The sequence below is a fragment of the Narcine bancroftii genome, chromosome 12, assembly GCF_036971445.1.
Source record: "Narcine bancroftii isolate sNarBan1 chromosome 12, sNarBan1.hap1, whole genome shotgun sequence".
NCBI lineage: Eukaryota > Metazoa > Chordata > Chondrichthyes > Torpediniformes > Narcinidae > Narcine > Narcine bancroftii.
In genome coordinates, this window is record NC_091480.1 from 88954245 (window position 1) to 88980956 (window position 26712).

Consider the following 26712-nt stretch of genomic DNA (forward strand, 5'->3'; position numbering starts at 1 on the left):
CATTCATATTTTTTTTATATGGAAAATCAGGCAACACTCCTTGTAGGAGGAAGCAAAATGCTTTCTGAATCCATGGCAAGGATGTTGTCTCAGCAGTAGCATTCCACTGTGGTAAGAAAACCGATTTGTTATCCTGTCAACTCAATTTCCCATACATGTGGTACAAATCACACACAACCATGATGGGCCATGCAACAAGTACACCAGATTTGGCTTAAATTGATCTAAAGACATCAGAAATTATTATTATAACTTGCAAAGGCTGAAGCATATTTATAATGAAAAATTAGATTGATGCATTAATAGGACTTTCAATTGGCACAAGAGATTTTAAAGATTCAGAGGTTGAAAATTGAAAAAACACGGTATTGGTAAATGGCAGGAAAGAGAAAACTAATGGTTTTTCTCATGAGTTATAAAGCAAACTTCGAATGAATGTGGAAACGGCGAACTATCCCTCAGCTCATTTATTTTTACATTTGCTCTCCCAGAAAGAAGTGGAAAATAGAAATGTTAAATGAAACTGGAACCTGATAATAATCCATAACCTCTCAGCCTAAACCTCCCATTGCAAGTTAGTGGAGAGAATTCCACCATTAATGTGGAAATGAGGAAATGCTGATTGTTGGGAGTAGAAGGAAACATGGGATAGGACATTCGTCACCCCTCATAAACTTGTCAAAATTATTTAGGTTCAGACTCGTAGCCTTTTAACAAGTCACTTCGCACTTGTCCAAGTTAAGTTCCACCTCTCATCCTTTGCTCACTTTCTCAATTGATCTAGGTCCAGTTGTGACCTTGGATAGCTTTTTTTTTAATTGTCCACCACATCAATGAGGTCAAATTCACCTTGTGCCCTGCCCTCACATACATTCTTAAAGGCATATCCATAGCCATACTCCGGTCCTCTGATTCTTCACCTGTGGCTTAACAAAACTGCAGTAAGTTACAAAAGAATTAAGAATCTTAAGGTTCCATTATTGCCACATAATACTACATTTAGTACGTAACATACATTCAACTTGTCTACCATTAGGCAGACAGAGTCGCCACTTTGCCCTAGCAAGGGACAAACTTGCAACCCTTGGTTTACAAGGCCAGTGCTCTAACCACTGAGCTATCAGTCTCCAGCTAATGCAATGGATAGATTAGGTGGTATGGTTAGTGTGGTGGTTAGAGCAAAACTGTTACAGTGCCAGTGATTAGGAGGAGGGTTCGAATCCTGCACTGTCTGTAAGGAGTTTGTACATTCTTCCTGTGTCTGCTTGGGCTTTCCCTGCGGCCTTTGGTTTCCTCCCACTAGTCAAAACATACTACATTAATTTGATAGCACAGGATCGTGGGCCAAAATGGCCTGTAACCATATTGTATGACCAAATTTAAAATTTTAAGATTCAGTGAAGGAGTTTCCATTCATGCTGTAATTTCATCCCATTCATCTCCTTGTGCAAGATCAAGTGTATAGATTTCCTCTGGATGTTTAAAATGGACAATGTATTCTGCAGTACACTATCCCAACCATCTTCTTAGTTGTTTAATTCCAGTTAGAAATATTGATAATGAGCTAACTTTAGGATTAGGATTCACCCACCCCAAGCAATACAAAGGGAAATTTGTTTTCAACAGAATGTGCATTTAATGTCAAAAATTTCATACCACCTGTTCACCAATCACACAGATGTCCACTGGAACCTTTTTTAATATTAATGGATCAACAATAAATATTAACAGATTGAGCAGCAGAGGGAGGGAATTATGTGACTTTTCAACAAAAAGGATTTGTTGTGATCTTATCTGGGCTTGGAAATTACTGATCTTTGTCTTTTAAATCTATAATCAGCCTAGAGGTGAATAATGGGCTTGGATATCTATTATTCACTCAATTGACACAGGAAATTAGATTTAGGCTGATTCCTTTCTTGCTTTTACAATTTAAGAAAAAAGGGGTGACACGGTTGGTGTAGCAGTTAGTGAAATGCCTCTACAGCGCAAGCGATCGGGACTAAGGTTCAAATCCCACACTGTCTGTAAGGAGTTTGTATATTCTCCCCACGTCCACGTGGTTTTTCCCCCCGGGACTTCTGTTTCCTCGCACTAGCCTTTTTCAGCTGCATTCTGCGCTAAGAATGCACCTCAAGCAGAAGCGGCCCTTTAAATTGCCGTTCAGGTGGCAGCATTTAGAGCACAACGCTGGCAACCTGAAAGGACAGCTGCGCCGGGATGCACATCTGAGCACATTCCGACACCTGTCCCTTGGGCTGTCAATTCAGGATGGCTGCTGTCAGCTGGGACAGCCAGAGCGGGCTATCAGCGCAGGGACATCCCGCATGGAACGTTCCCACACTGATCCCGCTTCCCCACTCACGTGGCCGGAGCAGCCGGTGGGAGAGAAGGAGGCTGGAGCGGCTGGTGGGTGAGTACACCCTCGAGTCGGGTACCGGCATTGTTTTGGTCAGTCTCCTTCTCCCCCGCCGGCCGCTCCAGCTCTGCAGTCCCCACGCTGACAGCCCAGCCCCCTTCTCCCCGCCGACCACTCTAGCCCCGCAGTTCCCATGCTGACAGCCCAGCCCTGATGTCCTGCGCTGGGAGAGGAGCGGTCAGGCTCGCCAGCTGACTGTCAACCCAATGCAGCCGCTTTTAGGCAGCTGCATTCAGATGGTTGGGGAGACCACTGCGCTGCGGCGATTATCCCTCTCGGAGTTCACTTTGCAAGCACCTCCTGCACATTCAGGTGGCCCCCCCCCCCTCCCCCAACAGCCGCATATTGTCAAAATATGCGGCTTTACAAGCCACCTGAAAGTGCCTACTGTTTGAAATCTACTAGGGGTGTAGGTTAATTGGGTGTTAATTTGGCAGCACAGACTTATAGGCCGAAATGGCCTGTTACCGTGCTGTATGTCACTGTCAACTAGGTTCAGGCACAAAAGATAAATATGATCATTCCCTTGCCTATATTTTACTTCTATTTTCTTGGAAATTTCTACTTTCTGAACTACTTAGTCTCCATGAATGAAGCATATCAGCACCTTGACTTCCTCAAAGGTTTGCAGAGGTTCAGTCTGTCAGCAGAAAACTTCTATAGATGTGCAGTGGAAAGTGTGTTGATCGGCTGCATCACAGTCTGGTACGGGGGCACCAATACCTTTGAGTGGAAAGCCCTGCAAAAGGTTGTGGACACAGCCCAGTACATCATAGGCAAAACCCTCCCCCACCATCGAGAACGTCTCCAGGGAACACTGCCGTCGCAGAGCAGCAGCAATCATCAAGGATCCACACCACCCAGGACACGCTCTGTTCTCGCTGCTGCCATCGGGAAAGAGGTCTAGGTGCCACAGGACTTGCATCACCAGTTTCAGGAACAGTTACACCCCTCGACCATCAAACTCCTCAACAACAAACTCAATTTAAGGACTCTTAATTTTCACATTTTTATTACTGAATATTTATTTCTTCTGTATTGCACAGTCAATTTGTTTTCTTTGCTTGCATTCTCTCTGCATCTTTCTTCTTAAGGACATTTCCAGTTACCAATAAGTGAAAATTCTGCCTGGCCGGCAGGCAGAATGCCAGCGTTCTATCTGATGTCATGTATGCACTCCACCAACCAATCTGAACTTTGAACTTCCCTGAAGTACAACAGGAGAGTGGAGAAGTTCCATTTGCCAGCAGTTGAGAACCCAAATCTTCTTGCTCAGCGGTGAAAACATTTTAAAGCACATGCTCTGCTTTGCACAACACAACTGGACAATTAATGAAGACCCTAACCTTCCCTCAATGCTCCTATGTCATTCCAGTGTGAAAAAGAATTGGATCACATATACACATATTAACATTGAAAATATTAAATCCAAGCATATACAAATTGCAAATTTAACCTCACTCAATGCATCTTTAAAAGCAATCATGAAAAAGCAGAAAGTGATGCAAATTTCCCCTTTTAATACCAACTCTTTTAAAATGACTCACCATTACCTGGGCAAGATTTTCAAAGTAATATGTTTTCACCCTTCTTTCTTTGGCTTGGCTTCGCGGACGAAGATTTATGGAGGGGTAAATGTTCACGTCAGCTGCAGGCTCGTTTGTGGCTGACAAGTCCGATGCGGGACAGGCAGACACGGTTGCAGCGGTTGCAAGGGAAAATTGGTGGGTTGGGGTTGGGTGTTGGGTTTTTCCTCCTTTGTCTTTTGTCAGTGAGGTGGGCTCTGCGGTCTTCTTCAGAGGAGGTTGCTGCCCGCCGAACTGTGAGGCACCAAGATGCATGGTTTGAGGTGATATCACCCATACAATAACTGGCAATCTAGTCACAGGAAATGAATCACAAGATGGAATTTGAATTTATTAGCACGCTTTAAATGTAGATGAGTCAGTTGGGATGAGATGAATTGCCGCAGGTTATATTTTAATCAGGATATATTAACACAGAGTAGATCAAGGTAGAGTGGTTTACATTAATCCTGCATTAAAATAGAAAAGCCACTTGGGTCTGGCCAAGGATTTTTCAGTCTTGTCAGTATTTCAAAAGGTCTGTTCTAGGCACAAAAGCCCTCTAATAATCAACTATACTTTTAAAAAATATATATTTGGAGTAAGGCAATCTACCATTTCCCAAGGGCATGAAAGGCACTACGTCAATACAAGTTACTCCTCTTTTCTCACAGATATTGTCTGGCTATGGATCTTTCTCTGTTAAAGTTCAGCATCGAGAGCATTTTATTTTTGATTTCAAAATGAAACCAAGTTAACAGAGAGCAGTTCGTGGCCTGGTGCAAATTTTGCATCACACTCACAACTGCAGAATGGATTTAGCTTCCAGTTCAGAAGAAGAGCTGATTTTGCTTTCACCAGGAGGATGCAGCATGCCGAGTGGGCGCACAGCGCGGATCTGTGGGCGTGCGGAACCACAATATGGACGGCTGCATTCTCATCTCATGGACTGCACGCGAGAGATACTGTGCGCCCACTCGGCCTGCTACATCCTTTTTTTGAAAAGTGCATTGTTACGGGAAGAATCTTTTCCCATTGAGTGCCCAACAGCCAGTAAAAGAGCAGTGGGAGTTTACTTTTCGCCACTAGCTCAACAGTGCTCAAACTCATTCTGCTCACCTTCCAGTGAGTGCTGTTACAATGCAAAGTGAGCTTCCCCTCACAGTTCCATTGAGCTTCAATGTTTTGTGTCCCAATTTCTTTGAAGAGCCCAGTTTTCTTAACTCATTAAACTGCAGAATGAAGTGAAATATTTGGTTTGTCAAAGTGGGTATTTATGCTGCAGGCTGGAACTAGAATAAAGAGTGAATGGGAAAATCGCAACGAATCCCAGAAAGTTTTAAGAGGAGCATAGAACTTTACAGCACAGTGCAAAGGTTGACAAATTTTCATCTCCAACAGAACTGGGTGTTAAAAAAAATGGCATGGCCCTCATAAGAACAGTGTACAGAAACAAATTATTACATGAACTAGCATTTAATAACAGTAAAATGTGACTTTAAAGTGACATTGCCTTGAAGGGGCAGACAACACAATTGTTTGACACACTGAAGGAAATGCACCGGTCCGCAACATCACAGCCTGGAGAATAATGCTCGTATTGTTAGCTCCCAAGTTACTGGCTATCAACATCCAGGTGTTTTTTTTTAAAGTTAGACGTACAGCATAATAACAGGCTCTTTTCGATCCATGGGCCTCTCATGCCCAATTGGCCTACAACCCCCGGTAAGTTTTTAAACAGTGGGAGGAAACCAATGTAGTCACGGAGAGAACGGACAAACTCCTTACAATCAGTGTGGTATTCAAACCCCGTAACAGCATTGCACTAACCCTGCCACCCATAATCGACAGACATTTCTCAAAGTTCAGATTTATTCTCAGAGTACATTCATGACATCACAGACGTGCTTGAGAATCCTTTTACTGAGGGCCAGGCAGAATTTCCAGTGCAAATAACTAATCAAGAAAAGATAGAAATGCAAAGAAATTTTAGAGCTCGAACTTCAGAGCAAAACGATTACTGTTACAAGCCAATAGAAAAATTCCTTGTGGAAAATAGAATTTGAACTATGCTGGGCTGTGCAGTAATATTGAAATTCCCCTGAAATGACCTTACCTTGAAGGGATCAAGCCCGAAACATCAGTTATGTATTTTTACCTTTACTATATAAAAGACACTTTGACCTGCTGAGTTTCCCCAGCATTGTTTTTATATTTGAACCAGGGTGTCTACAGACTTGTGTTTTACCCCCCCCCCCCATTGCCCCTTACACCACCCCAGTAGTTTTATTGTCATGTATCTTTCAAAATATTGCTCACTGTCTATAAGATGTGGTAGGAATAGAGTCAATGCACAAATGATTCATCAATATTTACAGCTGTGGTTTTGAGGGGAAATTGGATAGGCTAGGTTTACTTTTATAGGTTTACTTGGAAGGCAAGAGGATGATCCTATAGAAGTTTACAAAATTACAGGAATACAAGTTAGAATAGACCACCAAAATTTCTTTTTATTCTCAGGGCAGTAAAGTCTTGAACTTGAGTGCACAGGTTTAAGGTAGGAGTGGAGTAATGTAAAGATTTGAGGGGTAAGTTTCCCCCTCCCCCCCCATACACACACAGAAAGTGTTGAATAACTGGAATGAGTTTCAAGAGGAGGTGGTGTTGACAGACACAATACAACATTTAAAAGGCATTTAGACTAGGGGTCTACAAAGTGGTTGATATGGACCCTTGGGGGCGATGGGAACAAGCCAAGGGGTCGCTAAATGGTGGTGGGGGTTGATTCGAACTTTTGAAAACAGTACTTATGACAGGGTGGGCAAAACCTCTCACAAGAGCTGGCCTTAGTGGCCATCATGTTGCATTTGGCTTCACCCTCTTAATAGTAGAGAGTGAAGGACTGACAGAGCCAGGAAGGAGGCATGTATCCAATGTCACTGGACCCCACCACCACCACTCCAAGGATTCAATGCCTCAAAAATTCTATGCTGGGGGTGGGGGGGAAAGAGAGTGTTGATAAGTTTGTGGACCCCTGATTTAGAGAGATACTTAAATAGAAAAGGCACAGAAAGAAATGCAGGTAAATTCCCATGGGCAGTGAGAATGATCAAAGGAATTGCCTAAGCATTTACGAAACATTATTTATTTGTATATATGAATACTTGTCTTGCATATGTATTGTTATGTCTGCCTATGTATCTGTGCACATTGCGCTGAGGACCGGAAAACACAATTTCATCGGGTTATACTTGAGCAATCAGATGGCAATAAACTTGACTTTATTGTTAAATAGGCCTTAAAGATGGCAGGGACATAGTGGGCTGCAAGGACTCATTTCTGTGTGGTACATTTCTATGATGCTATTACTTGCAAACCCTGAAAGACCTTCCTCTGTGAACTCACCTCAGATAGAACGTCTTTAGCTAATATACCCACCTGACTCTCCATTATCATTATCCACAGCATCTCAAATATCAATGGATCTTAATACAATAATTTTAGGAAGCTTTCAATATTTCAGATAGTGCCATGTTTCAGGGATGGCTGGTCACTAATGAAGTAGAGTTAGACTGCCTAAGCTTGTATCTGCAGCAGTTAAGAAAATTGGGAGGGGACTCGATTGAAATAGGCAAATTTCCTCTCGTAGGAGAATCTAAAATTAGGATAACATTTTAAAAACTGCGTGTCATCCATTTAGACAGAATTAGGTTAAATTCTTTTCAGAGTCTATGGAATTCTCTTCCTCAAAGGGCAGAAAATCAGGTTTCTTGAATTTTTTGTAAATGCAAAGATAGACAGGTTTTTGATAAGCAAAGGAATTACTGTAGGTAATAGGGATGTCATCCAAAGATGACAATAAGATCAGCATGATCTTATTGCTTGCTAGCACAGGCTTGAAGAGTCAAGTGAACACCTCTTGTCCCTAATTCATGTAATTATTGCAAGATGCTGGGATATTGACCTGGGAGGAAAATGCTCATGTTGGTTTCCTTATTCTCTAGGGGAAATGAAAGGATTTTGCAAGACCACATTGGTGGAATCCCTCCACTGCTGGAAGATGCTAGCTGGAGGCAAAACACAACTCAGAAGGATATAGAAAGGCTTCCTGTTAGATCATGAACATTGTTCAGGGTTTGATGTCTTGCTCTTTAAACCTTTTTTTTTTTGCTTTCATGGCCAAATTTACGCCACTATATGGTCATTAGTGGTGAATGTCTGGTTTTGCTGAAAGGCAGCTCCCAATATATCAGAGATGGGTCATGGTGGCTTTGTTCAGTTGACATTAGGAGTCAGACATAATTCTCTCATGTTCTTCATTGAACGACTAGTCTCAAAAACATCAGCATTCTGTGATGCAATGACCTTGGTTCCAGAGTGGAAGAAGTGTCAACTATAGTTTCCCTTTTTTCACTGTGCATTAGGTTGGCTCTGTCAGAAATTTCAATTATGCTAAACTCTTTTGAGATGCTCAAAAGATGTGTTGCAACGACGATTCAGCCTTGTGCAATACCAGTTTGCACCAATCTTAGTTGGGTTGTAATATCTAGAAGGACATTTTGGAAGAACACTCCACGGTATTCTTTGGCGAGATCAAATTGACCATGTTTCATGATTATTATTAGAATGTAACATTTTGTTCTGGGTCTCATCATCACCTTTTCCCTGATCTCCATGTTGTGTCTGCAATCAAATGACCTTCCTCATTGTGTAACTGAAAACAATCAACTGAATATCCTAAGCAGAACCAACAGTCCTACAAAATGACAAGGTGTTTATGCACACATTGAAATGCAGCAGTTTACAACACAGCGCAAAGTACTAAAGTGTACAGTTCTTACCACAAGTTTCCCATTCTACAGCGATTTTAATCTGGCATAGACCCAGTCACCGACAAAAAAAAAGATTACTTTTGACATGTTACTATGTGAAAGTGTGCCTTTGAATCTAGAAGATGGGGAAAGAAGCCATTTAGTAGGAAGGTAAAAGCAAGTTATGTGATGAAGTTTCCAAGATAGCAGGCAGTGTTATTTATAGATTTTATTTTAAATTGCAAATTAATGTTTATTCATGGAATGTGGATATTGTTCCAAGTGACAACATTGTTAACTACCCACAAACTGAGAGAGTTACGAGTAAACAACATTGATATGTCTGGAGAAGAATGATAGATTTCCTTCCAGGTGGGACATCAGTGAACCAAGATGTTGTTTTTAAATAACCATCCAGCAGTTCATTTGTGCCAGATTCCTTTCCACCTGATAATGGTGGTGGTTCCTGGAAAGGCAGGAAGGTTCTGTGAAAGCAGTCATGAAGAAGGGTGGCCAGCAGTTATACTTCATGAGGAGATGCAGTATGTCACCAAAGACTCAAATTTCTACAGGAGGACCATGGAGAGCATTCTGATGGTTGCATCGCTGTCTTGTATCAAGGTGCCAAAGCATAGGAAAAAAAACTCCAGAGAGCTGCGTACTTGACCAGCAACATCACAGGCACTAGTCTTCATTCCACTGAGGCATCTATAGGAAAGTAGATTCTATCCTCAAGGACCCCCGCCACCCAGACCATGCCTTCTTCACATTGCTACCATCAGGAAAAGGGTGCAGGAGTCTGAAGACGAGCCCCCAGCAGCACAAGGCCAGTTTCTTCCCCTCTGCCATCAGATTTCTGAATGGACAACAGAATGAACCACAGACATTACCTCACATTATCCTATTTTCTTGCACTATTTATTTACTATCAAAATGGAATTTACAGCAATTTTTGCCCTGTGATGCTACCACAAAACCCAAATTTATTGACATGTTCATGACAATAAATTTTGATTCTGAATGAACCCAATTTGCCCATTATGTTAAAATGATTCTAACCCAGTTTGACTATTGCAATAATTAATCTTGTTACTGCGTTAACCAAATTGTTTTTAAATCCAAATGGCTCCAGAATGGCAACTTTATTGCTAGATGCCAGAATAGCACAAAAATGAAAACTTTACATTGCATCTTGGTTCATGTGAGAATAAACAATCAATAAAAATTAGGCACACTATTTTTGCCAATGGTACTTCATGTACTGTGTACGGTTTACAAACACACAGGCCAAAGAACCTGGAGCAAAATTATTGCGTCTTTGAGATTAAAGAGTATGAAGAAATGGAAGACTATTACTGTAAAATACAGCACTATTTCAAAATACATGCCAAAAGATAACTGAAAATAATTGGGGGACACAAAAATATGCAGTTGCTGCAATCTGGAGCAAAAGAAATCAAACTACTGGGGGACCAAGGGGATCAAGCAGCATCATCAAAAATGTGGAAGAATCCATAGTCCATTAACCCTCAAAATGGAGAAGGAGCATTCAAGGTAACAATGAAAATCTAGAGTCCATTCACCAGGCAGAAATCCAGCGAGAATGAGCACAGGCAGCACAAAAAAAAATCTCAATATAATGTGTCATATCTTTCTGCCTCCATATACGCTGCCTGATCCACCAAGTTCCACCTACAATCGTCTCTTGCAGCTGAAAAAATTCCAGATTAGATTTGCTAAGATTATTGCTTTAACAAAAATTGTTGGTGCAGACAACAAAAATTCACCCTGGAGTCATGTAGTTCATACCTGTATATCTGATACCCATCTGCTGACAGAAACTAGCAAATGCACGATTATCTCTTTGCATGTGTCTACATGCAGCTGAGAAAGTTCATGTGGGGATTCAAAGCCACAAATAGGCTCACTGCCTGCTTAATAGCATTCAAATGGTTTGAGGCTTACAAAAATGTAAAAACCACAGTAAAAGCTAAAGCAGACTCATAGAATCACTCTTTTTGTCAACATCTAAAGCCATGTTTGAACTTTCATTTGAAGTAAGGTCTTTTGCCTTCAACTTGTACAGTTTTAAGAAATTGCACCATCAAGCAAAGGCAAAAGAGGAAGAAAATATGGTAAAATAGCACAACTGAATATGCTAAAAATATTACAATTCTCAACTCTTATTTTCAGCCTTAAGCCTTCTAATGACACCATTTCACTTTCCAAATACTTTTGGTTGACTTTCACAGTTGCCAAAGCAGTTACAGTGTCAAGACCAAAATGTCTGGGGCCATCATTTGTTTTCTAATGATAAATGATTTGTAAGTTGTCATGTCCCAAATTAAGATTTTTACCTTCTAAAAGTAGTTCCTTGAAATGCTCCCCTCTTGAGCGAGCTCTTTGCTCAGGGATGGGTCTCATGCTGTTAAACGGCAGCGCAAGTGCCCTGAGGTAGGACGAGTTCCTTCTTCAGTCCTCTTGGAGCTTCAGATAACCAAGGAGAGAAGACCAGTCTTTTAAGGTATAGATAGATTGTATAGAGTTGTTTTTCAGCATTTATCATCTCCCTTTAGAAGTCAAAATAATATAGCCATCCTTGTCTTCTAGGTTTTCTTTCTAGTTTTTTTTAAATCCTTTGCTCCCTTAGCAAGGTAATAGCAGGCTTAAGAGGTACACAATATATATATATATTTATTATGCACCACCGAACTCATTCCCACTGGAAACATTATTAAAACGACAGTAAATACAAGTAACTCATTGAGATAATTCACAAATATAGAATTGAGAATAGAAATTATTAAAAGCCATTTTTAACTCAGTTACAAGGCATCATTCTAGGAATATAGAAAGACATGAATATGTGGAGGTAGTAATTAGAAGATTAGTTACAGGACTATCTTCTTCCTATCAGACAGTCCTTTGGGATTGAGGATAATTTCTTCCACTCCAGTTCTGTGGGTTAGGTGGTGGACAATGAATCCTATGTGGAAACCATCATCTCTGCTCCAGATTAATGCACAGTTTGGGAGGTGGGGAATTTTTTGTGCTGTCTGTGCTCATTCTCATTCGATTTCTGCGTGGTGAATGGACTCTAGGTTTTCATTATTATCTTCAATGCTTCTTCTCTGTTTAGAAGGTTAATAGACCATGGTTTCTTCCATGTTGGTGGGAATGCTAAATGTTTCCTAGAGACTTAGAGAAGAGCATAAAACCTCTCCGCAATGCATCCAAAGCTGACACCCGCTAGATTGCATTGTTAACCGAGCATCAGGCTGCAAAGAAGCTCTATCAACACTACCGTGGAAGGTACCAAAGACTGCCGGACAGACCACTACCCAATCTGCTCTGTTACTTCCATAAATATATCTCCAAAACAACAGCAGCAGGTTGAACATTGCTGCATTTTAAAAAAATCAATCCTGACCGACTCAAAGACCTCTTAGACCAATGCCTCGTGGAAAGAAAGATAATCTCCACCTGATAGAAGTCGCAGAGTCATCAGTGCATGAATTACTCCGATGGGCACCATAATTAGCATCTGAAAAGACAGTCTCTGCAATTTCCTTGGGGAAGGCAAGAGTGTCTTAATAATAACGACCAGGCAATTGAGGCATTAATTAATTAATTGTAAACACAAAGCTTTTTGGATTAGAAAAAGCAATCACTTTATAACATTCCCGTGGCCCAAGATTTCACAGGATGGTGAGTGTAAAAGTACAGGCCAAGCAAGTCTCTGATAACTAATGTGTGCAAATTCTTTAGCACTGTTGAGGCTATCCATGGCCCAAACACCCACGGGCCCATTCCTCTGAGAATCAAGTCTTTTTTGGCTTTGCTTCGCGGACGAAGATTTATGGAGGGGTAATGTCCATGTCAGCTGCAGGCTCGTTTGTGGCTGACAAGTCCGATGCGGGACAGGCAGACACGGTTGCAAGGGAAAATTGGTTGGTTGGGGTTGGGTGTTGGGTTTTTCCTCCTTTGCCTTTTGTCAGTGAGGTGGGCTCTGCGGTCTTCTTCAAAGGAGGTTGCTGCCCGCCGAACTGTGAGGCACCAAGATGCACGGTTGGAGGCGAGATCAGCCCACTGGCGGTGGTCAATGTGGCAGGCACCAAGAGATTTCTTTAGGCAGTCCTTGTACCTCTTCTTTGGTGCACCTCTGTCACGGTGGCCAGTGGAGAGAACACCACATTGACTACATTTCAGTGCAGATTAGATCTGCCCTATCACTACTTCTGACCAACAAGAGGTTGAGAAAGCCACGTCAACAGAAAGAAAAAGCCAAGTAACAAGCAGTCTCTTCTGAAGCTCTAAAACTAGGCAGAAAGTAATTTCAGGCATAACTTCTGCTGCCTAATTTGGGGACATGAAGAGCTTTCAAGGCAATCTCTGTTGACCATCTTCAAAGAATAAGTCTTATGATGGCAATTGCAAAGAAGGTTTCCTTGCTCTCTTCCCTGTGGGTTGTCATTACCAAAGTCCTCCTTAATTGCTTTCTCCCAACGGCTAGAAACCTGCTCCTCAAATCACAATGTAGATTCCAAGCACAAAGAAACAGTCTTCACTGTGCATCATCTATGCCAGTGGTTTTCAAACTTTTTCTTTCCACTCACATATCACTTCAATAATCCCTATGCCATTGGTGCTCTGTGATTAGTAAGGGGATTGCTTAAGGTGGCATGCGAGTAGAAAGAAAGAGGTTTGAAAACTACTGTTTTAATCGTACCTAATTGACTTGTTATGTGCACGGTTTCATAACTCCAAAGGAAATGGGCCAATGGCAATTTTTCTCAAGCAAAATTTTTCAGTAACAATTGGGTCTAGAGCAGTGATTCTCAACCCCCCCCCCCCCTCCATTCACATACCACCTTAAGTAATCCCTTACTAATCACAGAGCACCGATGGCACAGCAATTACTTAAGGTGGCACGTGAGTGGAAAGAAAAAGTTTGAAAACCAGATTACACACTACAAATGGACTGTCTGTACTAGGGCAAAAATCACTTCATTCTTGCACGAGGATAACTGAATATTATCTGTATCTTTTGTCTCTTTTTAAATTCAATTTAGGTATATTATTGTAGTCTTTTTAACAAAGTACTTGTTCAACTACAGAAAGTAAGAATTTCAGTGGATATAAACATCTTGCAATGTATAGGACAACATGCATTATGATCATAGGTTTTAAGTCATCATCTGAACTGGCACGCCTGCAGTGGTGCCTCAGAGAAGGCATGCTATGACGTGAACCAACAGGTCTGAATTCCTGGTATAGAGGGCCTAATTCAGACATTGTTAACTCCAATTTCTGTCAGGTGGAGATCATCTTTCTGCTTTTGAGGACTTAGCCAAGAAGTCTTTGAGTCAGTCAGGACTGATTTTCATCCATCAGTGTTTTCAATTACTGTTGTTGATTTGCAGATAGACTAATGGAGGTAACAGATGGGGAGTGGTCTGTCCAGCAGTCTTAAGTGTCTCCCGTGATACTAGTGATGCATCTTCTTTGCATCCTGTTGCTCAGGAACTGATGCAATCTAGCAGGTGCTATCTTTAGATGTGTTACCAGGATGTTTTATGCTCACCTGTGGTGAAACAGGGTGCTAATTCTCACAAGAACACAATCCAAAAACTTTGACAGAAGGAAGTATCTGATGGGCTGAGGCCCTAGCCCCTCTTGCTGGTGGATTGAATCCTTTCAGACAATAATATTAACATTGCACTGGACAATCAGTGTTTCTATCTCTGTTGTAGCCTAGGATTTTAAGGTTCCAAAAGGTGGTTTCCTTGGCCACTTCTGCGACTACTTGGGTTTAGTATACAAGATAATGATGATAGCATGCGCTAAAACACCAGATCAACTCATTCTTGATGGCAAAGCTCATCCATCAGGTTGTTATTCCTCTTATGGTGGGCCATGCACCATCCCGACTTTTGTCCAGGCTCCTGATTTCATACTGCTCTTCCTCAGAGCAACAGCGTCAACGTCATTCAACAAACTTTACATGCAGAGGAGAAAATTCAAACAGTTACAGTCCCAGTGTGAACTGGGATGCTTCCAAATGTAATTTTAGTAATGCAAAGAGATCAGGATGTCTGCTTTGTGAGGGGAAAAAAATTGATACCCATGCTACTTTTATAACCAGCAAAACATTTCACACAAGTTTCCTGCCATTTAACTTTAATGAATCTGGATCTGAAGTTAACTGCAATTCCTCAACAATGCAGAGTAGCTTGCTGGGTACATTGAGAGGAGTGAATCAGTTCTCTTTACAAATTCTGAATTCCAGAGTTCTAAATACCAGAGCACAATACAATTATTTCAGCCAAAGGACCACTGAACCCTCCATCACTAAAACAACCCTTTTGGCCCATATAGTCTATGCCAAATGACCTGCACCCAGACTAAATGGATGAAATGAAAACCAAGAACTCCTGCTTCAAAACTTTTTAATGTATATAACATAATAATCTACTTTTATTCAAAAAGGTTTGTTTCTGGGAGTTTTACACAGCAATTGCATTTTACTATATTTAAATTGAAACCTATTCATACCATTTTAATTCATTGCCTGGCATTCTTTCAGCCCCCCTACCCTCAATTCGCTCGATTCCATCCCTTGAATATCCATCCCACCCTCCTCCCATGGATGAATGCCTATAGTTCCCATGGACTGGAGTTTCTCTCACACCTCTTTCCCTTTCCATCTTGCTTTTTTTTTTAATTCTGAGATTCCACTCGAAACCTTTAACTCAATATTTGGTCGCTCTTTGCCGAGCTCTCCCTTGGTTGAAAATCCAATGTGCTTACGTTATCGTTAAAGCACAGAACTGTTTTTTCTGTTTCATGAATGCAACATTTCTTTTCCTGAAATGCTTTTGCTGTATGAGTGGTCCACAAGTTTTAAAGGCTTTTGCTGTGAGAATATTTCTCTTTCTAAGTGGAGTCACAACTCAGAAGAGTTTCAGAATGAGAGGTCACCAATTTAAAACAAAGATGAAGAGGAATTTCTTTTCACAGATTATGAAATTTTTGGAATTCAAAACCACAGAGCTGAAGTAATTGAATTACTGAGAGATTTTTTTTAAACTTTAGGGGATTCATGCCTTCTGGGATCTGGCAGGAAAATAGAATTGAGTTCAAGGGCAGATCAGTTTACTTGTTTTTTTTCTTGTGTTCTTATCCTACAACCCTAAGAATCTCAGTTGTTCATTTTGATTATACAAGATCTTGAAATATTTTAAACATTTGGACTCTGGCCATTTTTAACCTTTCATAATATATACCATACTCTAGACTGGGTGCATGGGTAAACCTTTACAGTATGAAAAAGCTGAGGGTTGGGTATAAAACCAGTCCCAGAAAACCGGGACACGGAATATATGAGCTTGTTGGTGGTCCCACAAAACCAGGACATGGAGTATATGAACTTGTTGGTCGTCCCTGAAATCTGGGACAGAGTCCAAAGGAAAATGGGAGAGAGAAAAAGAATCCATCCCCAAGACATGAATAACTTGTTCTTAATGTGCTTTTTTAAAAAAAATTCCAGCTGAGATCAGGCTTATTTTTAAAATTTAAAGCAAAGGAAGAGAAGTTGAAGATCAAAATTTACATGAAAACCATTGATCTGAATGTTGTCTCTTACCTACTAATTAAATTCCTACAAATATCAAATGATATCTTGACACGTGTCTGCAAGTATTGAGGAAGGAGCCAAGTGGGGATTTGAATTGGACAGTTTACATTAGAATCGCACACTCTTAAACGTCTAAATGCATGCGCAGGAGATTTTGAGTCAGGAAAGCTGGAGGAAGGAAGCACTTGTCCCACACAGGCCTTGTTCAAGCCAAGAATGAGGTAGAAATTAGTTAGTAATAAATGGGCTTGAAAAAACATAAAAATGAGCCAAAATTTATTTTTAAAAATTACATGGAAACTGGCCACTGAACCTTTGAGCAAGTGATCCGACAAAGAAAATAATCCCGAAATATCTAAACTCGGCAAAATCTGTAGTTACAGACAGCAAGTGTGATTAAAGAGTGTTACCTCACTTGGGGGGGAAAAAAAATCAACAGATTCACATAATGAAATACAAATACATGATTTATGGTTCAATCACAAATTGAAGATACGTATTGGAACACAACTGCTACTATGTAGGTTTATAGCTGTTTGCAATAAAACCTTATGAAAGGCCCCTTCAAGTTATTTTAGCCCTTGAGAGAGGTCCATCATTATGTTTTTATAGGTGTGAATTTATTGTCTTTTTGTTTGAAATAGTAAACTTGTCATGCAGCCCAAGCAACTTTAAAAAAGAGCAAAATTAAAAAGTGAGACATGCATTTATATTACACTTTTACATCCCCTCAGGATGATAATAAAGTCTTAGACAGCCAATAACATAAATTTGAAAAGCAGTTCCTATTATAAGGTATCGGGAATAAAATGATTATTTTCAAATTAAATATTACTAACTCTGAGGAAAACAAATCCCACTTCCGTTTTTAAAACAGTTTCTTCTTTTAAATTATGTCATAAGCTTACCATGGAGGCAACTCAAGATCACATTGTAATGTTAACAGCCATGTTAACAGGATGAAGGGGATTCTAGGACAAGAGGGTACAACTTCAGGGTACAAGGGCATCAGATAGAAATTTGATTAGTCAGGGCATCAAGTGTTTATGGGGAGACAGCTGGGGAGTGGGGTTGAGTGGGAAGATGGATCAGCTCATGATTAGAATGGTGGAGCAGACTCAATGGGCCGACTTCTACTCCTTTTTCTTGTGAACATGAATGCTATTATAGCCAGCCCAGCTTAGAGCCCAAAATTCCTTGAAGATAATATAGTTAGATAACATGGTTAAGAAAGCAAGTGGGACCTCATCACTCAGGGTGTTGACAAAAAGAGCAAGATTATCCACCAACTTTATTAAAAAATGGTCAACCCTCAGTTAGTGTACAGGTCTGGTCACTATAATAAAGGCCTGATAAAACTGAAGAAGGTGCAGAGAAAATTCAGCAGATTGTCCTTGAGATGGAGCATTTCAGGTCTAAGGGGAGACTGTTTGTTTTGCTTAGAACAGAGGAGATGAACAGGGGGACAGGACCAAAGTGTATAAAATTATGAATGGTTTAGATAGGGGTGACTGCAGGAAAGGTTTGCCTATGTCAGAGGACATCGATTTAAGGACAAGAAGATTTAGAGAACTTTGTCGCCCAGAGAGTGGCGTATAACTGGAATATGCTGCCCAGTTGACTGGCCTGCGTGAGCAATGAAGCAGAGTTGCTGGCAATAATTGAAGTAGTGTCTAGATAAGCCATTCTCAACATTTTTTTTTGGCTGTGGCCCCTTAGGACTGCTCAAAATTTATGGCTCCCCTTCCCTGTGAAGCAGCCAGGGAATATTGAACATTATAGCATAGTACAGGCCCTTCAGCCCTCGATGTTGTGCTGACCTATATGTTCCTACCCAAAAAAAATAAACCCTTCTTACCTCATAACTGTCTATTTTTCTTTCATCCATGTGCCTGTCTAAGAGTCTCTTAAATAGCCCCAATGTGTCAGCCTCCATCACCACACTTGACAAGGCATTACAGGCATCCACATATTATTTCTGTGTAAAAACTTTCCCCTGAGGACTCCCCTAAACTTTCCTCACTTCCTCCACTCACTGCATTTTTTTTTTGTTCAGGAGGTATTGCCCAACTTTGTTTGAAGTTGCTGTCATTTCTCTTTCGTCCACACTTGATATACATTCATGAGTGCAGATGTTTGGTATGAAACCTGACAAATTTCTACAGACGTATGGTGAAAAGTGCACTGACCAGCTGCATCACCATCTGGTACAGGGACAGCAATGCCCCTGAGCATAAAGTTTTGTAGATTATCTATTTGATGCCCTTGTATCCTGAAGTTGTACCCTTTTGTCCTAGAATCCCCTTCGTCCATACAATTAGTGGCTGTTAAACTAAAATTTTGAGGAAGTACTATCAATTTGTTTCTTTTGTACTTCTCTCCTACCGACGACAGGGGTGGCGTATGGCCCCTGTTGAGAATGGCTGGTCCAGATTAAAACTGGAATCATCTAGGTACAAGGGGCGATGGACCAAGTGCTGGAACAAAGGATTAATACAGATGGGTACCCACTGTTTGACATGGACATGGAGAGCTGAACAATCTGCTTGCATGTTGTACGACTACATGACTATGACTTTACCAAAAAGGGAGAAGGAACCATTGTTTCATTATCTCCAGTCCTCAATCAGAAATTCCTCTGCGCTTTTACACTTCCCAGTTTAAGAAGTCCATCAGATGGAAATCTTTAAACTTTTATATTAAAATGAACAGTCCAAAAGGACTGCAGCTCAAGTAATCCTAGCAGTGCATACTTTACATCATTTTCCTGCTACCTCTGTTCATTTAATCTGCCAGCATACAGTCCATCATGGAATTGGGTAGTTTTAATGAATTTCCTCAAGGTAATTTTGTCCACATCAGAAAATACACACAAAAGAAATTACATGATATGGTAATCACATCTCCATAATTTTGCATTGTATGGCATCAAAAAGACTGATAAGGAGAAACAAGTACTAAATGTGGGGAGAGCCTGAGAGAAAATGTTCTGCCATTCATAGGAGTAAACATACCTACATCAGGCATTTAACATTCCTGTATATTGTGTGAGCTCATTCATATAACAGAATATCAATCAGTTGTTTATAACCCAAGTCCCACCAGTATTCTTTGGTTGTCCTTTGTACTTTGCTACTTTTGTTATAAATCTTTCTTTGGCTTGGCTTCGCGGACGAAGATTTATGGAGGGGGTAAAAAGTCCACGTCAGCTGCAGGCTCGTTTGTGGCTGACAAGTCCGATGCGGGACAGGCAGACACGATTGCAGCGGTTGCAGGGGAAAATTATAAATACAGCATTGATATTTGACCCAAATTCTTACAACTCTTTATGCTGTTTCCATTAACCTTCGCTGGCTTTAAAATATTGCAAAGTTGCAAAATATACGTCAGTTAATTAGCTGTAGGTTACCATCTATGTAAAGAAGTAGGCATGAGTTATAACTGCAAAACCTCTGACATTTGAGATCTGTTGAACTTGATGGGTTCCAACAATTATTTGACAAAGAACAACTGTAATTAACAAATCATTCTGGAACATTCCTGCATTAAAGATGTGTTTTGCATACATCTGCCATCTCAGCTATATTATGAAGGGGCTACAATCAACTAGGAGATATTCCAAGGGTAGAAATGCTTCAAATTGTTTAACACAAAAAAATTGCTGAAGTATAAAATAGGGTGGCAAGAACTGCTGGAAATATTAATTGCATTAATATGTAATTATTCTTGATGAGATTATAAACGAGAACAAATTGGAACAGACCCCCTCAGCCCACAATGCCATTGCTAATCAAATTAAACCAAATCAGATCTTCCTGCACATGGTGTATATTCCTCCAATGCCTGCCTGTTCATGTACTCCTCTAAATGGCCTATCAAGCCCTCTGGCTGCATACTCCACATTCCTACCACATGATATGCAAAAAAAACTTGCCTTGCATATCTCTTTTAAATTTTTACCTTCCCACCTTAAATCTACAACTTCTTGAATTTGACATTTTCATTTGGGAAAATTTCTCTGGAGCAAAGCAATCCAAATTTGTCCCATCTTTTCCCCAAGGCTAATGCTCTTTCATCCAGGCAATGAACCTCACCTGGACCCACTCCTCTTGTAATGCAGCAAGCAGAACTGCAGACTCCAAATTGGTTCACACACATTTTATACAGCTGCATGCTTAATGAATAAAAATAATATTTCTTCACATTATATGAATTGTTTATTTGTCAGTATTTAGAGGCTCTAAGTTACTTAAACTACAACAGAACCTGCAATTGCTTTTATAAATGGTAGCTTTCTTGTTATATAGCATTTTCTGAGATCTTGGGCAGCTTGAAAGTGATTGTGATAACCACAAATGACCAACTAAAGTTTACAAATCAAATGCACATCTTTCTGCTTAACATTGAAGGCTCACACGTTTTCTTCTTGCTAATTGCTTTCCTTAATAAACAATAATCAAGTCTCTTCAAGCAGTCACCTTCAATAGTAGAAATATAACAGCCTTCACCCCTCTACTTTCACTTACTAGAGCACCAGTTTCAACCCAACACAGGGTGACCAAAAATAAATGACTGCTGTCCATACTCTCTGGTTCATACGAATTATTGTCTCACATTTGGAGTAAAACACAAAATTCTGCAGGCACTGTAAATGAAGTAAAAAATACAATGTTGGAGAAACTCAGCAGGTTGAAGTGTACTTTATATAGCAAAGATGCAATTCTCTGGTTTCTGCTGGTCTACTCTTACCCATTCCTCCAACTCCCCTTCAGAGCCATCTCCCCGTTTGCTGGTGTACCCTCCCACCCGTATCCAACGATTACCTCCTGGCTATGGGACTCTCTGTCACCTCCCACCACTATTTTGTTCAGGTGACTGCCGACATTTTGCTCATACCCGATGAAGGGCCTGAAACCTTGGTTATGCATCTTAATTTTTGCTATACAAAATCCACTCTTTGTACTGCTGAGTTTTTCCAGCATTGTGCTTTTTAACCTCTGTCTGATTGATGTTAATTCACCAGAGGGTGCTCACTGGCCTTTCTGACCCAACTGAGAGCTAAAGAATTATGGATCTGCTTATGCAGTGACTCAAAATCCAAATCTTCAACCACTTTTTTTTTAATGTGCAATTTTTATAACTTAATAGCAGGATTATGCTCCAGACTATCATGTGATGTGAATTAGTGGTTTCAACATGTGTTTATTTCAGTTTAATACAGCGATTTGAATGCAGGAAAGCTTCTCAGTACTTCTCAAAATAGAATTACCGGGCAAAATACAACACCAATCTGCAATTAAAAACTGCAGAAAACTGATTTTAACAAAGCAATGTAGAACACAAGACTGGATTTGAGAGAATGGACTGTAAAAGCTTCTGTAGTTAGTGATAAAGAAAAAGACAAATGCAGTGGTGCAGGAGTGGTGGTGAAAGCAAATACAATAATAGCATTTAAGTAACTTGCAGAATATGAAGGGAATTGAAGGATATCAACTAGTTGAACATCATGTTCTGCACATACACATGGGGTTAAGGGCCTGCCTGTTCCTGTTCTATGTTTTATTACCAGTAAGAATGCATATAAATATATCAATTCATGCCTTTTACCATCAATTGATCTTTTACAGATTTCATTTGTCAATTTACACAGGAAGAATGATCAGCTCCTTGAAATGGCAGGTTGCCAGAAATGAATAATTAATCAGATCCCATTATCCCTCACTACCTGCAGCAGAGAAGATGGGTTGGGCATTACATTCACGTCTCCCCCACTGTTAGATATCTAAACAGCTTGGGGAAGGCAGGCAGTCACAACAGCAAGGTAGTGCAAGATTTTGAGGCCAGAGCAATAACTAAACAATTGTTATGGTACATTTTCACTTCTTGTGTGGAGGAACTTCCAAAAACAAAATATATTTTGGCTTTCTTTTTCCCTTTTGTTCAGTAAGATATTATCTGAGCCAGGCAGGTAAGAGGAGGGGAAAATGTGTGGTGCACATTGGGTAATTCAGAGAGGTGGGGGGAGAGGCGCAGGCAAGGAGGAGGAGGAGGAGGAGGAGGAGTTGGGTGATCACTTTCCGTCCAAGTCAGTCTTGGATGGGAGGACTACCCAGACAGGTCCAAAAGAGAATATATGCAACAAGTCGACACATCTGATGTTTCCCAAGGTGTTCATTCCCATGTGCACAACCTGTTCCGTCTAAGCCCTATCTGGTTTCTGGCATTTTACATTAACATTTTAAAAGACCCACATAGACATATGCTGCAGCCCACCAGTGGGCCATGGCTCACTGGTTGAGAAACACTTCATTCAAACACAGAACAGTGCAACCAATACAGCCCCTTTGTAGCTACTGAGTAAAATGACGACACAGTTAAATAATCCACATCGGATGCTCCCCACATTTACTGATGGATGTAATATTCTCACGACCTAATACCCTGCATCCCTTCGTGTCCAAGTTCAGACATCCTTCGTGTCCAAGTTCAGACATCTTGTAGAATTACTAGTTCCCAGTTGTCACCAGCAGCTCACTTAATGAAAGGATAACATTTTTAAGAGAGAAAGAAAGAAAAAATAGGTTCAACCGTAGATGGAGTACTGCATGCAGTCCTAATTGCCTAACTGGAGGAAGGATGAACTACCTTTTGAGGCAATGTACAGGAGTTTCATCCAGGATGAGGGGGTTAGCCCATGAGGAGAGATGGAGTCATCTGGGGCTGTACTCGCTCGAATTTAGAAGAAATGAGAGATCTTATAGAAACGAATAAAATTATGGAAATCATAAAGATAGGGGTAGGCAAGTTGATCCAATTGGTGGGAGAGTCTGGAACTAGGAGACATTGTGCTCAAGATCCAGGGTGAGGAGTTTGGACAGAGATGACAGGGTGGTGAAGCTGTGGAATTTGCTGCCCATTGAAGCAGTGGAAATGTTGAATTTTTCATTTTAGGAGAATTAAGGGGGGGGGGGGGGAAGAGGTGAAGATGAACCCGTCATCAGATCAGCCACGATCTCATTGGTTGGCAGCAGGCTGGACAGGTCGACTCCAGCTCCTATTTCTTAAAATGCAACCTTGCTAACACAACGCCAACCCCAACACTGTGGACTTTTCCTGCAGTCACGTCGTGGCAATGAAACTCACTCCTGGCAAGATCTGAGTGAATGCATCATTGAGCAAATTACATCAGATCATTGGGCTAGAATCTGGAAAAGGAGGGGGGGGGGGGTATTTTGAGACACTACGTGCTGTCCCGACTATTTCGGAAAACTAAGCACACCTTTTAAAAAGTGAGCATCAGGTGGCCACCCCCGTGTCCCGGAGTGTTCTGACAAGGACAAGCGGCGACTGCAAAGACAAATAGGCTAGACCACCCATCCCCCCACCACACACACACTGATCTGCAGAGGAATTCCTTGCCGATTAAAAAAACCAGTTCGCAGCTTAGGTACAGCGAGCTGCTCGCCAAGTTCAGTCGCAATGGGCTCGCGTTTGACCTTGGGTTACAGGTGCCCCCCAACATCTCCAAGTCCAGCGCTCACCTGTCAGCCCTGAATACTGCGAGAGGGAGGGGTGCTCAATAGAGGGAAAGGAAGGGGGGGGGGGGGACATTCCTCCCACTTTCTCCCAGAGCTGTGCAAGTCTCCTGAAGCCTCTGCTCCGTAGAGTAACAACCCCCCCCCGCCCCACACAAAAAAAGTCACCTCTGCGGTAAAGTGTTGCACTTTATTCAGTCACCCCACAGGACCAAATCAAGGGAAGGGAGCCTGCCCCACATTCGGTCTGGGAGGTGGGGAACGGGGACTTCGCAACTTTTTAAGAGCTCTGACTGAACTCAAAGGAGTGCTTTCCCCCCCCCCCACGACCGCCCTGAAATAGTTCCGCGCAATCTGGGGCACCATGAGAGGGACCCATACAAGGTGCGAACACTGCAAGGAACTTCGGGGGGGGGGGGGGGGGAAGGAAAGTTTAACAAAGAACAGATCTAGTATCTACCCCCCTCCCCCAATAAAGCCGGCAACGCCTGTATGGGGCTGGGGTCTTCACAAGGGATTTGAAAGTTTGACAAACAGATCTTCTAGTATCTACCCCCCGCCCCCCAATAAAGACAGCAACGCCTGTATGGGGCTGGGGTCTTCACAAGGGATTTGAAAGTTTGACAAACAGATCTTCTAGTATCTACCCCCCGCCCCCCAATAAAGACAGCAACGCCTGTATGGGGCTGGGGTCTTCACAAGGGATTTGAAAGTTTGACAAACAGATCTTCTAGTATCTACCCCCCGCCCCCCAATAAAGACAGCAACGCCTGTATGGGGCTGGGGTCTTCACAAGGGATTTGAAAGTTTGACAAACAGATCTTCTAGTATCTACCCCCCCCGCCCCCCAATAAAGACAGCAACGCCTGTATGGGGATGGGGTCTTCACAAGGGATTTGAAAGTTTGACAAAGAACAGATCTTCTAGTATCTACCCCGCCCCCCCCCCTATAAATCTGGGGTCTTCTCTTCAAGAAACAAGGGATTTGCAAGAGCGAGCTCTCCCGACCGCTGAAATCAAGTTGCAAGCTCCCCACCGGGAAACACTGCACCCACATTTTATTGTCAAGCTGGTGGTCCCCGCTCCGGATGAACAGGGTTCAGGAATGCAACACGCCTGGACGTTGGAACCATAAGTTGCAAGAAGCCGGGTGGATTCAGCCGGCGGGGCAGTTAAAAGGAAAAGAAACCTGTTCAAATGAAAGCTCTCGGGTTCTGCCGGGTTTCACCTGTTGTTCTTTGGAAGGAGCCCGTCCCACCTGAGATCAATGCACTTACAGGTAGCGATCCTGGTCTTTCAGCTGCCGGTGCAAAGCGACCGAATATCCGAAGAAGCTGTCGGGCGGACCCTTCTTCACGATGGGGTTCGCCACGTCGATGTTAAAAGCCGAAGCTGCAGCCAGGAGTAAGTGAAGCCCAAGCCGAAAGTGAGGAGCTGCGAAAGGCGTCATGTCTATTTCGAGGGGGCTTGCGTTCGCCGCCCTGGCTCGGTGATTCTGCGAGCTCCCCCCTCCCCGCCCTGCCCTTCAAACCTGCGCTCTTCCGGATCCACGATGACCTCCCCCTCTGCACTTTGGCAGGTCCGACCGGGCGCCGCTGTTCACGCTCGGCTCATTCCCGGGGAGGCGCCCGCTCTCAGGTGGCTGGTGGGTTTCTCCTGGCGCAGCCCAGCGCATGAGAAACTGGGCGACAATCTGATTGCATTTAGTGGACAAGGATCGGATCCCCGCCCCCTTAAGTTTAGATCTTGAAATGTTAATTAAAATCACCGCCTATTTGAATGTGACAAAGATCCTTTATTTTCCCTTTCCCAGACTTTGGCTGAGAACCACATTCTGCCTTCACTCAGACTACTGCAACCTCGAATATCCTTGATTGGAGGATCTTCTCCCTCCCTTCCCCCCGCTCGTATATCCTTGGTTAGAGGATCTTCTCCCCACCCCCCACCCCTCCCAGCTCCAGAAACGCTGGCTAAATCCTGACTTCCTATTACCGTCGGTGTGGAATTGGCTTGCCCTGCCCCACATTTCTCCCACTCCTCAAAGATGTCCTGCTTGGTTTGGTCGATCAACACTGCTCTTGTAGAGTCTATGAGACTCTACAGACGATGAGTGCGTGGGAACTCATTCTACAAATTTGCTGATGGCACCAAGCAGAACCACGAGTGGCAATGAGGGAGGAAGGGAGATCAGGTCGTGGAGTGGTGTCACCCCAGCAACCTGGCACTAGACCTTACCAAAACCAAGGAAGTCAGGGGAACCGCGATCCAGTCCTCATCCAGGGCTCATCAGTTTGGGGGGGGGGGGGGGGTTCAAGGACTTCAAGTTCCTGCATCTGGAGGATCAGTCCTGATGTCTCAAGTTGATGCAAACACAAAGTAGATATACTTTGTGAGGTGTCTGAGGAGATTCACCAAAGACGCTCAGAAGCCTCTACAACTGTACCGTGGCGTGCATTCTGGCCAGTTGCATCACTGACTGATATGGAGGCACCAACGCTCAGGGCACCCAAAAAACTCCAGAGGGTTGTTAACTCGTCCCTCACCATCACAGGCACCAGGCTTCACTCCATCGAGGACATCCACAAGAGGGGGTCTGAAGAAAGCAACCTTTTTCCTCAAGGACCCACTGTCCAGGCCAGGCCCTCTTCACTGCCACCATTGAGAAAAAGGTACAGGAAGCTGAAGACGAGTACTCAGCATTGCAAGGACAGCTTCTTTCCCTCTGCCATCAGATTCCTGAATGAAC

The 26712-nt window shown here is 42.2% G+C and overlaps 1 protein-coding gene across 2 annotated transcripts in view; it reads right to left on the bottom strand.

Moving 5' to 3' along the window:
- The window catches only part of itga3b (integrin, alpha 3b), a 125331-nt gene extending 99491 nt beyond the window's left edge, over positions 1-25840 (bottom strand). The window contains exon 1 of one of the 2 annotated variants that reach the window (XM_069904667.1): positions 25244-25840. In XM_069904667.1, coding sequence (XP_069760768.1) covers positions 25244-25416 — 173 coding nt within the window. In that variant the 5' untranslated portion in view covers positions 25417-25840. The remainder of the gene's footprint in view (positions 1-25243) is intronic. The other variant, XM_069904666.1, reaches the window with a different exon arrangement.
- Positions 25841-26712: the final 872 nt, after the last annotated feature.